The 14,953-nt window shown below is 39.4% G+C and overlaps 1 protein-coding gene and 1 long non-coding RNA gene across 2 annotated transcripts; both read left to right on the top strand.

Moving 5' to 3' along the window:
• Positions 1-985: 985 nt before the first annotated feature.
• LOC135606473 (uncharacterized) lies at positions 986-3,159 on the top strand. The gene is made up of 2 exons (XR_010484825.1): positions 986-1,682; positions 2,112-3,159. It is a non-coding gene; the product is annotated as an uncharacterized LOC135606473 (long non-coding RNA).
• A 4,307-nt stretch (positions 3,160-7,466) lies between these two features.
• Positions 7,467-14,748, top strand: LOC103973116 (histidine--tRNA ligase, chloroplastic/mitochondrial). Its single transcript, XM_009387596.3, has 12 exons — positions 7,467-7,716; positions 7,788-7,948; positions 8,044-8,139; positions 8,575-8,663; positions 8,860-8,989; positions 9,939-10,031; positions 10,949-11,023; positions 12,162-12,279; positions 12,370-12,512; positions 13,670-13,798; positions 14,043-14,203; positions 14,344-14,748. Exons 1-12 carry the CDS (start codon positions 7,548-7,550, stop codon positions 14,480-14,482), a joined length of 1,503 nt encoding a protein of 500 aa, XP_009385871.2. The 5' UTR covers positions 7,467-7,547; the 3' UTR covers positions 14,483-14,748.
• Positions 14,749-14,953: the final 205 nt, after the last annotated feature.

A 14,953-nucleotide genomic window follows, 5' to 3' on the forward strand; every position in this document is an offset into this window, starting at 1 on the left:
ATTACATAGCAATCTATGCGGATTTGACTCAAATGTCAGTTCCATTTCCAGCCATTACTAGGATATTAAACCAGGGTGGTTTCAAGCAAAAAGAGAAGAAAGGACATGAGTCAGGTTAATTATTGGCAGCATGAACATAGGATGCCAAGATCATCCGATAACCGTGATGATGATGATGGAGGCTGGTCCCCGAGAATATAATTACTATGTGTTATGGTACTAGGTTATTGCCCACAACGAAAAGAAAGGTGTGACTGCTAAGGCACAGCCATCCACCCCACCTATTCCTATTATTTTCTGCGGCTAAATGATGTCGGTAGAGACGTGCATTCTGCGACGAAGGACGCCGAGAGACAACCTAAGGTTTTGGCTTGGATTGGGCGTCTCTATACCCGAAGAACAGGTCCAACTATGTGTGATACGTATAAAGGGATCGTTATTAGTTATTGCCATTGATCTTCCCATTGCGAGGAGCACAAGGAAGAACATAAACAACATAAAGCTGGTGGGAGTGTTAAGCCCCCACCGGAGAATCTAAATGCCTTGGAATGATGATTTGGTTCTTAAGCCGTGGTGGAGTCTTGCGATCGGCAGGAGCACCAGCAATGCTCGAGTCTAAAAGGAGCGTGTCATCGGAAAAAGCCTTAAAAGGAGGGAGCAAATACCGGGCCTTTGTTGACAAAAGATGCATTCTATTGTCTCCGACACTATAACACGTACAGCCCTGGGTATGTCTCTCTCTCTCTCTCTCTCTCTTTCTCGTGGGCTTTGTACGTGCAGATGTATAGTGTCCGTAACGTGATGAAAGTTGAAGTTGAATTCTTCGAGGTGACAAGGGACAGAGAGCAGTGCAGCAGAATTTTATGCACATGTACAGAAGCATTTGTACATTAGGTCTGGGATACAGATACAGATCCCTGGACGGGGAAATTAAGCTATATATGCACGCCTCTCATGGTCGGTCTCTATCGATCGTTCTCACCAACGTCGTCTCCTTCTCTCTCTCTCTCTCTCTCTCTCTCTCCTCACTTTTGAAGTTGCCATCATCTTTCTATCCTCTGAGATCCCAAACCGTGGTTCTTAAGGTGGAAACGTGTAAGTCTTGGGTGGGAAGTCGATTAGGTTTCGGAGGTGACAGGAACTCCTCCTTGTCACCCGAACACAGGATTATCTTTGGTTGTGGGAAGTGATCAGGTGCATGAGGGTTTCGATCCAGGCCTTGTTTCTCTCTTTTTTGCCCTGGCTTTTAAACCCGCTGGTTCCTGGGAATGGATCTGTCGCTGGTGTTGCCTCGATACAACTCAAAGAGCACTGCAACAGGCTGCAAGATTCCGCCTGTGGGTCCATAAATCCAGGCTCCAGCCGCAGATGTCACCTCGCGTGGGATGCTGCAGTACTTGTCGCAGTGCTCATGTCTTCCTCTTCTCTCGCTATTTCATCTCCTCGACTCAAATCTTGGGGTGGGATAGCAGCCTTCCTTGAAGTCTACAGCTTCCCGTGCGCTCTTCTCTCGGTTAATTGCGTTCCAGTTTGTCGGAGCAGCAGCCGGCCGGTGCTTGCAGCTGCGGCATCATCAAGATTCACACGAACGTCCGGGGAGCCCCGTCGTCGTCGTCGATGAGAATCTTGATGATGCTGCATCAGCAAACAAGCGGCTAAATATATATGCCTCCATCGCTAAGGTAGATGCTTTGCTGCCTTTAAGTTCATGCTTGTAGAAGGTAATGGTTCCTTTTCACTTGCAAATGATTCATGGAGAACAGATGCTCCCAACTCTTAGTTATACACCTGTATTCACTAATCCTTTGCTCTTATCTGGAGCCAAGATTTAGATTATTTAGGATTAGGGTTCATATGTGCGGTTTGCAAGTGTGCAGGATCAGATCTACCCTTCCATTAAGCAGTTTTGCGTTTGATATATATATATATATATATATATAGCTGTTTATTCATCTTACTGTGTCTTTTGTTGATAAGGAAAAACCTTTCTTTTTCTTCTTCTTCTTCTTCTTCTTCTTCTTCTTCTTCTTCTTCTTCTTCTCCTCTCAATATAGAAGAAACTCTATTAATTTATATGGCTGATGGATGAAATAAAGCATTAAAAGTCGCAGGACAGAACTAAGAAATCCAAATGGCGAGTAACATCATGGACCACTTCAATCGACTGGCTTCATCATGAGCCCTTTTTAAGAGGACGACGGTACTGCTCTTTCTCAAACACACCAAAACATGGTTGTAGATCTGAACATGTGATCATCTTGCATGGGGTAATTCCTTCTTGATTTGATATGGTCCAGTCAAAGAGCTTGCTCCTTATCCTCACCTCAGCTTAGCTTAGTTTTGACACCTGAAGACTACAAAAAATTAACTACAACAACTTTTAATTTCAGTCTGGCTTTGTTAATTTATGGATTCTAATGCATTATGGTAGTACTCTTGAATGGAAATGCTTTGAAGTTTGACATTAATATGTGCATTGCTTCAATATTTGGCGGTCATCAACAAACTATCTTCTTGCTTTGAGATGAATGATGTTAAGCTGCTCGATTTGGTTGCCACAGTAAATCATATAGATCAATGGACTCTTTTTTAAGTTGTGATACAACAACTGCATTCAGAAGAAGGATCAAGGAGATCCTTGGCCACATGGTAAGATTTATTTTCTGAAACCTGGAGAAAACAAAAGAGCAACTCATTCACATTAATGCACTCTAACATGTAAAGTATGTGCTAGGATCATTTTCTAATTAATGCAGGTTTGATCATTGTTCTTAGAGAGCTTACCATCTAAAGAACTATGTGGCAGGAAATGTCCTGGGATGGAAAGGATCTAAAAAGGAAAAAAAAATCTTATGTTAGCAATAACTCTCCTTCATCAGTCACTCATTTAGGTGGACCTAACAGAAGGTACATGTTGCTGCTAGTTGTTTCTAAGTGGACCTATCTTTTAGGACAACATGCACAGAACTGTCCGGCAATTTGATTTGAGCTCCTTTCTCCATCTAAGCACATATACCAACATATACATCTAAGAGCTAAACGCATGTGATTTAGTCAAAGTATATTGGTTGTACTATTGTATGAACTGGAGCCTCTAAGGTGTGTTGTTTTCTCTCCAATCAGAGGGTTGCCATAATCCAAAAGAAAGGGTTTCTTTCATTCAAGTCGACTGCAGGGAAACACTGCAACTGTGATGGCATCAATGATACTTTTCATGCAAAGTATCGGGTGCTTTATGGCCAGAGACCTCTATGAGAAAATGTTATGCTGAGCAGTGACAGCCACTGTGCTTCCTTCTTTCGTTTGTACGTTCTTTCCAATATTTCTTCTTGTCATGAGTTCATTATTTTGCTTGCACTGCGCACCATAATGCTCCCAAAACATGCACTGAAGGATAAATCTTGATTGATTTTCTTCCTCTCTTAATATCGACTTGACCAATTATATATCTCTCAGCAGAGGTCGATGACAAGGAACTAAGTATTCGCGAATGATTGGGATCTACAGTTTGTTTTTGATGCTATAGTTATCGTTGTGCCATAAAGCTCACAAGCATTCAATAGTAAAGGCCCATATATAGCTGTTTGGAATAGAGGAAAAGATATATCATCTGTTTGTACAGATTTCTTTGCCTAATGAATGGGTTGAGATGCCTTTGAAGTCACGAGTAGAACAAACTCAAAGAAACCAAAGTTCAATCACCATGTTCCAACATCTACCGGTGATGCTTATGACACAAAAGTATATAAATCACATTACGCCTATCATCAAGTATGTCTCGTGGAAACACCTTACCCCTATACGCAAGAGCTATCGCGCATGAGAACATCTGCATGATGCTTTCCGATTCATCATAAGTATGCCTTTCAAAGTTGATCTTGGAGATAAAACCCGAGCCATTGCCTCAAATCTTTTCTCTCAAAGCATCTTTGCTAGGGTTTGTCATTAAGAGCTCAAGACTCTAATATATATTGTTCTCTCAAATCTGAACTGATGATTCTCACAGTAAGATAATATTTGACGATCCATTTGGTCAGTTGATGAACATTGATACCAGCTTTTTTCTGTGAGACGAAAGAGATATCAAACCTACCCCTGTTTATAGTCCATGCATGCAGCACAGGTACACTTCCTCTGATGCATGACATTTGAACTGGAAGAAAACCTTTGCTTTTTATCGAGTATATATGTTATGAGCCCTTGCAGATGGTTGAAAAGAGCAAGCAAAAGAACTGATTCTTCTGCTGGACAAGGAAATACCATGCTCTTGGATTTGACTAACCAATACGGAGAATAGGTTCTAGCCAATTCGATGTAACACAATTCCATTTGAGATAAGAAAGGGAATATATGAAACCATTCCTGACATCAATACATATATGTCAGCATAACGGGCTCAAACACACACAGAAAAAACTCTCATTTAGTTAGTGTTTTTGACTTTTTTTATTCTCAGTGCTTTGTCGATACTTCAACTCCTAACTAAACCTTAAGTATCGGACGAATTTTATCGGGCATATCCATGACTTTGTAGGATTCAGCATCTTCTAGATTCGATCATTCACAAGAGACATACACGGAATAGGGCTTTGATTGCTCCTAGTCGGTATCCAAGTTGGACAACCATATTTCAACTGAACAGTTTGCAGAGTCAAAGTGGAGTGATGAATTGCTTAGGCCAAATGGGGTTATGCATTGACAGCATTGGCAGAAAAAGATTGGTTTGATTCACATATGTTCCCTTGCATGAATCAGGCGTCGAATGTGGCGGGAACGGTGCTTGGCTTGAGACATCGGACTACAACATCGTCCTGAGATCGCTACATGACCATTGACGCGGGGAGACCGTCTAGTGCCAAAATCTCGCACCATTTCATGAGGAACAATGAAGTGATCTGATCGAACCCTCTGCGAAGATGATCATGGTGGGAGCAACCGAGGGAGGTGGCAGAAGAACAACTCAAGATGGATCGGGAGAACTGCGTGCAGAAAGCAAGATTAGGATTCTGGCGTTGCGACAGCTTAACGTGTGGATTTGGCTGATTCATATAGATGTGATTGCTCAAGGGAGTTCCACCTTACCTGAAAGCACTCGTAATTGATAGAGATCGTAGAATGTGTGGAAATGGCTGGTCCAACTCTCACCCAGCGCTAGCTTATCCTCAAGTGAGTGCCTCATCGATCGCACCGCCCTTGGAAATGGCTACCGCGATGTCGACAGTGGTCGGCTCAGATCCTGCAACGGCTTCCGAGCTTGAACAGTGATGGAGAGTTCACGACCAAGTTATCCATGTACACTCGTGGTTTGAATTGGGATTTGAATTGGGAGACCAATAAAGGTGAAACACAAATACAAATTCCAGCATGACTAGACACTCCACAAAATCCTGCTCCAACAAGTTCATCGTCAACCTCACCCAAGAGCAGTTCAAATTCGAATTCCTCAGATGAAACCCCTCCAAGAAATTTCAGATCACTGATAGAAATTTATAACTTAGCATTTGCTTTGTTTATTTTAGATCCAACAACTTTTGAAGAAGTAGTTAAAAAAGAGGAATGGTGAAAAGCAATGAAGGAGGAAATCAAGTCAATTAAGAAGAATGAAACTTAGGAGCTAATGGATCTATCGAAAGAAAAGAAATATATTGGATTAAAATGAGTATTCAAAATAAAATTTAAATACAAATTATTTGGTTTCACTGATAGTGATTGTGCAGGAGATTTAGATGATCGAAAGAGTACTTCAGGCAATATTTTTAGTCTCGGATCGAGAGCTATATCTTGGAGTTCTAAAAAGTAAGTAACAATTGCATTGTCGACATCGGAAGCAGAATATGTAGCCGCAATATCAGCAGCTTGTCAAGCAATATGGCTTAGAAGACTTTTTGAATATCTTCATCAAGAACAAAAAGAAGTAACGGAAATATTTTGTGACAATAAAGCTACAATTGCAATGACGAAGAATCCAACGTTTCATGGAAGAACGAAGCATATAGAGATACGCTATCATTTCATCCGAGATCTTGTAGCAAGTGGAGCCATAATAATGAAGTATTGTGGAACAGATGAACAAGTTGCGGATATCCTCATCAAATCGCTTCTAGTTCGAAAGCATATTTATTTTATGTCGTAAATTGGTGTATGCAACTATGAATCAAGGGGGAGTGTTGAGATTTGATTCATAGTTATCTATCTAAATAGTTATAGTTACATGATGATTTCAATAACCAGCTCAATCATGATCTAGTAGTTATAGGGTGCATTTGATATCTTGTAAGTGTTCTTATCAATCCTCCTGTTTTTTAATACTACAACAGTTTTCTATTTTTTTCTTGCCCCTCCATCCCTAACACTCTCCCACCCGGTGTTCTTGAGTCTGTTGGAGCTGGCCGAGGAGGAGTTCGGCTTTCGGCATGAGGGCGCCATTGCCATACCCTGCTGCCGAGCGAGTTCGAGAGAATTATCAGAGATCTGCCATAGTGAGGAAGATGATCAATCGATTGCCGTCTCGTGAATTATACGCTTATGATAGTTAAGTGCGTGGGTATTGGCTCGATATGCTGAGAATGATAGGAATCACCCGAATGATTTCATGGATACAAGAAATGTATTTATTGATGTTGTAAGCCCTTCATGTGCTATGATGAATATGATGAGCTTCACCACGACGGTGGTGCTGCCGTCGTCGTCGCCCTCTTCCATCTCTGCTGCCTCTCCACCTCCTGCTGCTGCTGCATTGCCGGTCTCTTCCTCCTCGGCTTCTTCTGTGGCGAAAACCAATGCACACGTTGATGATTCATGCAGGAGATCATGAAATGAGAAGCGGATCAAAACATTTGTAACGCCTATCTTACCCATGGCTGCAGCCGATGCCCTCTCTCTCGTCCCACGAGACATCATTAACAACAAACAAAGCACACAACACATTTCTCGACCATGAGTAGTGTACAAATTCATCAAAACCAAGTTAAACATTAAATCTACAAAACAATGTTTATATCTTATGTCAAAACTCCAATCACCCATCCTATCATTTAAAATGACCAATTGATATCTTCGATTAATTACCCATGCTGAATCGTCATAGATCCATTCAAGTCATGTATGGCGTAGGGCGATGTGTGTTCTTTTTCCATTATATATTTCAGATCGTCATAATCGCATCAACCCCATCTTAAGAGGACCCGGATCATCTTATCGAGCGCAGGATCACCGTCCAATCACGTCGTGAGCGTTGAATGATCCGAGCACGGAATCCTGAGGGTCCATCGTTGAGATTCCCACGATAATACGATGAGCGGTGTGGATGCGCCGACTTTGGTGCACGGATGGCCGGGTGTCTTCCTTTGTTATACAATTCTCGGTCGACAACTGATACGGCGTAGCGCACCAATCAGGGATCTTTATCTATATCGGTTGATGAACTGCCACGTATCCCTATCCGCTCCCCCGTTAGGCATATCAGAAGAAACCCCGGAACGGTTGAAGCCTCGCCCTCGCTCCCGACCCCTCCTCTCCGGGAGAGAGAACTCGAGATTCCCCTCCCGATGTCCGCCTTCCCCGTTCTCCAACACCACCTCCTCTTCCTCCGTCCCCGCCTCCATCTTTCATTCATACCATTCTCCCCTCGCCTGCGCCGCCGCCTTTTCTTCTCCGCCGCCTCCGTTCAATGTTCCTCGTCCTTGCCCTCCTCCTCCTCCTCCACTGCATCTCGAGGTGAGCCCTCCCATCCTCGTTGTCCTACGTTCACCGACCTGCTCCGTCAATCTCATCCGCTCCTCATTCAGACGACATCGATGAGGTTGCGGAGCCGCCAGGCGTCCCGCCGCCGCCTGGTTCCGGGAGGGAGACGCAACAGCTCATTGATGTTAACCCTCCAAGGGGAACGAGGGATTTCCCTCCGGAGGACATGAGGCTTCGGAACTGGCTCTTCCAACAGTTCAGGGAGGTAAGAGTCTGGTGAACGGTTATATGGCTATCATCGTGTTGGTGTTCTGCACTCCAAGTGTTCGATGTTATTCGTGGTTGATGTATACCTGTCAGGTGTCTCGGATTCTATCTTTCGAGGAGGTTGATTTCCCGGTCCTCGAGTCTGAGGCTCTTTTCATTAGGAAAGCTGGGGAGGAGATCACCCAACAGGTATGTGCATACTAATTTGATGTATGTGCTTGGTCAATAGGAACTAAAGATGCGATTTTTAGGTTATTTCTTGACGAGTGGTGACGACCAGTGTCATAATGTCGTTTCCTACATTATCTTACTTGTGCCCGCAACTTCAACCATCAGTTAACTTCAGACCTTTTTGGCGCTAGCAATATTCTTTGACTTCCCTCTGTTACTAATTCCTTGCGAAGTCTATCTTCTTTTGATGTACTAATTTAAGATAATAGGTAAAGAAGTGTAGGATTTGTGTTCTTTTTATGTCCTGGCACTTCTTTATTCTCCTCTTTTCATACTGCTGAGTAGATACACTAAACATTTCCTAAAATTTCGCTGCTGAGTTTGTTCACGTTCATATATGTTTAAAATATTTAAAAGAGTATATTATTTGACTGATTAATCTTTCATTGTCAGCTGTACAATTTTGAGGACAAAGGGGGTCGCCGTGTTGTCTTAAGGCCTGAAATAACCCCTTCACTTGCACGACTTGTTATAAAGCAGGGGTAATCTTTCGCATAAGACTTTTTGAATATGCATGAGAATCTATCCAGCTTTTCTCTTTTACATACAGTTCCTCCTTGTTGTGAACCTCAGAATGATTTATGGAGTCTTTGTGGTTGTTGACTACTTATATCGGTTCATAAAAGTGATTGTAGTATCCTTCACCAGAATTAACATTTTACATGCCTCTTTGTTCAGCAAATCAGTCTCTCTTCCATTAAAATGGTTTACCATAGGACAATGTTGGCGATATGAACGGATGACAAGAGGAAGACGTCGAGAACATTACCAGTGGAATATGGATATAATAGGTGTTTCTAGAGTTCGGGTATGTGCAGCTGCACTTTTGTTGCAGTATATTTTACTGGTAGTATTGCATGTTTTTTATTGTAAGTTTTTTATATGTTATACATCTTGGTCACATAAGAAAAGATCATGACTATTTTCTTCTCCTTGTATGAGTGGTTCAATGCATCATTGTCATATATTCAAAGGATTTCTAAGATTTTAGCATTAATTAAAATTTTAGATGACTAAAAGATTGTTAACTTTATTTCTCTTATATATTGTGTTAAGAAAGATAGGATATTGTTGAACATATTTTTAATGAGTAAAAAATACAATGGTTAAACTAGAGATGGAGACTTGCAGTTAAGGACTGTCATATTTCACATAGACATAAAGATTTGTTTTTATAAAATAGTTATAAAAGAAGCTATGCTTTATGAATTATATATGTAATTAAGAAACACTGAACAAAAAATTAGTTCCAATGTGATGAGGAGGTTAAGATAGATGTATGGGATACTAGATATTCTCAGTTGAAGATAAATTGACAGAGAATGTTTAAAAAGGATCTGTTGGACAAGGCAAGCCAAGATTAGAGGTTCAAGGAGAGGTATAAAACCTTATTAGAAATAATAAAAGGGAGACTTGATGGTCCTTAACATGAGTAGGATAATATTACCCTTGAAGATCTCAAAGGCATGTAAACATCTATGTAACTGATACACTTGGTTGGGAACTTAGTAGTTGTGAATGTTGTAACAGTGTCATATATAGCATAAAAAACACAGTACAAAAGAGAGCACAAATCGTGAACGAAGTATTATGATATAATCTATGGGAAGAAGTTGAATGCAATGGATAACATTCTCATAAAACATTGTAAATTTCAGCCATTAAATTTTTCTCTATTTCACAGTCATAGTTTGGAGAAATATCTTTGATGTTTCTTTTCTCCCTGAGAACCTGTCTAGATTTACTTTTGGTCACAGGCTGAGGCTGAACTTGTTAATGCTATAGTTCTCTTATTTGAGCGGCTTGGGATAACTTCATCAGATGTGGGAATCAGAGTCTCTAGCCGAAAGGTACATTTAAATCATTCTTTTCTTTAATTTAACATGTCTATATATCTGTGTATATGATTGGAAAGAGTATCTCGGTTCCTATTTCCTACATTTATGGTTGGTAGTTTATTCGACGTTGAAAGACTTGGAATTTGTAAAAAACTTGAAAGGTGAAATATGTTGAGCTTTATAAGTACAAATTTGCATAATCAATATAGGTACATAAAAATAAAATATACATAATATTTATTTATTTATTTATTTATGTATGTATGTGTGTATATTTTATTTTTTAATGCATATGTATCCATCCATAAATATAACAATATGTTTATCAGTTGCAGCACCTGTTTATAAGCATAGTCGCAGTAGTGTTCCTTCAGTCTTAGGTGCATGCACAATAATCCTTCAAAATGGGTAGCCAAACCATTGCCAATTGTGTGAAGAGTGCTGATTCTAAAAGCAGGCAAAGTGTCTGAAATGCTTGTCTATAAACGTGGCTAAGATCTGTTTCTGTAATCATTCTTCCATCTTCTATTGTTGAGATAATGGCTTTCTACTCAAAGGGGGCATTAGAATTCAGATGCCACAACCATTTGCCAGGCATCACTAGATTGTAAGAATTGAGATATATAATTCCATGATCTTCTAGTTCTCAGGATTTGTGTATTCCAACTTACAAGCCCATTTGATCTACTATCAAGATCATGAAATCCCATAAAAAATTGTCCCAATCTTTTTAATATTCTTTATTAACCATGTAGTCATTTTCATAACACTAATGTAGTACATGGATCATTTTAAGAAATTGTTTGTCTTCTGATGTTTGTCATTGATGATTGCTCTCAATTTATCCTTGTTCAAATTATTAGGTGGAACTCCGATATAGAATTGTGAATGCATAGCCGCCTCTGATTTGAATTCTTTTCTGCTTACAGGTTCTCCAGGCAGTGTTGCAAATGTATGCTATACCAGAACATCTATTTGCAGAAGTTTGTGTGATTGTTGACAAGGTTAGTTTACCTCCCAACTCTTAATATCTTCTTCACTGACTTATAGTTTGAGTTGAAACAATTAGTTTTACATGCATAAGATGGTTTATCATTTACAATTGAAGTGCTTCAATGCTGATTGTGGTACTTGTACTATTCATTAGTTTCTGAGATGCATCAGCTACAGATGTTTATCTTTTGTTAAGATACCCTATCCAGATAATGGTTAAATTGAAATATATTAGAAACATTGGAAGATTTGAGATTTTAGAGATGAAAAGCATAAGATACTTCCATTTGGTAATAGCTAAACCAATAAGGTAACATAGTAGGCATGAGCTCTTACTAACAAAAGGTGGCAGCTTAACAAATCGCTCCAAATTCTGCAGTAAATATTGGATATGTCCTAACTGACACTTAAATAATTGCAGATTAGAGAGAAGATGGAAGGATGTAATAAATTAATAATGCTAAGTTGATATCTGAGACTAAAACTGTTGTTGATTCCCTTGGGGAATATAACTCACATAGCCATTTCAAATATCTGCAGTTGTGCACATTCATTGATTATATGACAGGGGACACCAACCAACAACTTTTTAAAGCAAGTTCAATCACTACCATTGCAGCCTAAAATTCAGAAACCTGGAGATAGTGTTTGTGTGAAATGTAGTTGACCACTAAAACAGATGTAAACAATTTGTCTCAGAATCCTAGAAAATCTCAACAATATGGAGTATGTGATTACTGTTCGGTTGGATCACCAGTAAATAAAAGCCTTTTGAGTTGTGATGAAATGTCCTCAGCCAGTTGTAGTTTTCTTGATCAGCACTTCTTGCATGAATCTGCTATCAGACCAAAGGCTTGAGTTTGAGAACGCTTTGTGTCCTTCAAAATGTCTAGAAGACATTTGCACTAAGAAGGGACATATAGCTGTTTCTCTTAGCCTAAGTGCTGCTTGAAATTTATAATTCCTACCTTTAATTTAGAAAATTCTTTAAAAACTAGTTTTTTCTCACTTATAAATAAGATCTTGGTATCCAGTGATTATTTGAGTTCTGACCACCCATTCAAAATGTTTCTTTCCATCTGAATTTTTTACTACAATATATGTTAAGCTTTTGTTCTTATGATGCTCGCTCTGTTGCATATAGTGCAGTTGGGAAAAATTACTAAAGAAGAGGTTGAAAAAGAACTCATGAGTGCTGGGGTAACTTCAGAAGCTGTCAAGGGGATCGTTGAAGTTCTCTCTCTTACATCATTAGACAAACTTGAAGGTTTGTTGTTATAGATAATGGCTACATGTAGTGGTGCTTGAACCAACAGAGTGTTAATCTTTTATGACATGTCTGGTTGTGCTTATGCAGCGGTACTGGGTTCTGATGTTGAAGCTATTGCTGATTTGAAAAAGTTTTTTTCACTTGCTGAGCATTACGGTTATTCTCAGTGGATTACTTTTGATGCATCTGTAGTCCGTGGACTTGCCTATTATACAGGAATAGTATTCGAGGTCAGATATGTAGTAAATTTTCCTGTTACTTCATTTTAAGAGTTATGGTTCTTAACATGTCATATAAATGACAATAAATAGTCACTCAACTTTCTGTCGAAAAGTTAGGAATTTATAGGTCAGTTAATCTAGATGCCCTAGGTTAGCTGAACTGCAAGTCTTTTGTGCTGCAATCAAACCTTGGTTCGAATGTTGACATCTCAATTCCTTGCTTTAAAGATATAATTCCAGTGATCACGTGATCAAATACTTCAACTACATGCCAGTCAATGTTTCAAAACCAAACGATGCAGTAGAGTTTATGTTTTATATGCCAAAGATGCAGTCATTTTGTTCTCTATGCGGATACTTACAGAAGCAGATGTCTGCCACAAAATTTATTAGTGTTCTGATCAGAGACTAATTGATGCACATTGACAGCTATTCTTACATTGTTTGGTTCAATTATCGTCTAATCATGATTCACTTTCAAGAATTAGAAGTATCATGCAAGTCATGAATCCTGTACAGGGAAACAAAACCGAAAATGGGTATACTCACAAGACACCATGTTTAAACATGATGCTAGATCAAAAGCAACAGGCAAAGAACCAGTCATTTGAGAGGTTTTCTCAACTGCTGCTGTATCACCTGCCCTTTTATGAGACCAGTCACACCCTTAGTGAAATTTAGCATTAGTTTATTAACCTTGGTATCTTAAACAAGTGAATGATTTGATTATGGTTTAATTTCATCTGGTTCCAATCAATTTGAGTAATAATTTACTTGGATGCTACATTGATATCCATTTGTCCATTTTTGCTGAATGTTTTGGTTTTACTAGCAACTATGATGCCATTTGTCCATCTTAGCCGAATGTTTTGGTTCTACTAGCAACTTGATTTTGTAGATGGATATGAAGTTAATTGGAATAGTATTCTTTTTCTTTTGTATTGCTGCCAAGTGCAACTCTTGTGTTCTAGTCCTTTCTCTACCAAACCTTCTACCTTGCAGACTGCATTTGAATTTCCTCTTTTATTAATGCACATAAGAATGAGATCGATCATGCTTGTGTCACATAGTGTATCACGTTCATACATAACAAATCTTGCATACATGATGAATCTTGGAGGTAACTGCTAGTTGTCTATTAATTTGTCACTTTTTTGTTTTGCCAGGCCTTTGATAGAGAAGGCAAACTACGAGCGATTTGTGGTGGAGGAAGGTATGACCAGCTGCTGTCCACATTTGGAAGTGATGACATTCCCGCTTGTGGGTTTGGGTTCGGAGATGCAGTTATAGTGGAAGTAAATATCTGGTTGCTTTATTGTTAATGTTGTTTTTGAGACATCCAGAATTAAGATACTCATTATTAGATAAATATGAACATCCCAACAGAAATTTAAATCTTAAGAAGAACATGCAACTGTTACTCAATTTTTAGTCAACTGATTTATTCACTATTCATTTGAAACAATTCATCAAGTGACCATCTCCCTTCATATCTGCCGTAACCATCATTTAACATCTTCTGAATGGGCATCTTTGCAGTTGCTAAAGGAAAAAGGGCTTCTGCCTGATCTGGGTCGCCAAGTAGATGACATTGTATTTCCACTGGATGAGGAGCTTGAAGGACAAGCCTCCATGGTCGCCTCCGCCCTCAGAAGAAAAGGCCATAGTGTTGACCTTGTAGAAGATAAACGCCTTAAATGGTATGTCTTAAACTGTTAAGTTTCATTAATTTAATAAAACCCCATAGGTATAGCCTGAAAATGTATATCATGCAAGAAACTAACAACTTGTGTAATTTTGAAATGACTCTCTTGATTGTTATTTCTTGATTATTTGATAGGGTTTTTAAGCACGCCGAACGAGTCAATGCAAGCAGGCTTATCTTGGTTGGGAACTCTGAGTGGCAACGAGGTATGGTTCGCGTCAAGGTCCTATCGACCAGAGAAGAATACGAAACTAAAATCGATGAACTTAACTGAGTGTTATAGATGATTGGTTATTTCTGGACCTTCATCCTTGTCGATTAGTGAACCTTTCCTATTTATAGAATTGCTGCCAACAACAGGTGAGTTTTCTCCTAGTGGATTGCTACATTGATTGTTACCCACTCCCATCATTTCTAGTCGATTTGGTTGAGCCTCATTTTTGTACAAGCGCAATGTATTATGTTGAAATACAAGTCTTATGTACCTCATACTGCACCTTCCAACTTTTAAATATGTGCCTGTTATTTGTTCTTTCTCCACTTATCTGGTCAAACATTCTCTTACAATAGAAATAACTGTACTGCATATCAGAGTGTTGAAGAACTGCAGTGACTAATATGTTGAAGCATTTGACCAACCATGGATGCCTGCACAAAAGCTACCTCTGCAAACATATATATTTTGACAGGGAGAGAGAGTAAGAGAAACTGGAGCATGGAGTAGGATGATGCATCTGACTGGTAT

Source organism: Musa acuminata, chromosome BXJ2-3, assembly GCF_036884655.1.
Source record: "Musa acuminata AAA Group cultivar baxijiao chromosome BXJ2-3, Cavendish_Baxijiao_AAA, whole genome shotgun sequence".
NCBI lineage: Eukaryota > Viridiplantae > Streptophyta > Magnoliopsida > Zingiberales > Musaceae > Musa > Musa acuminata.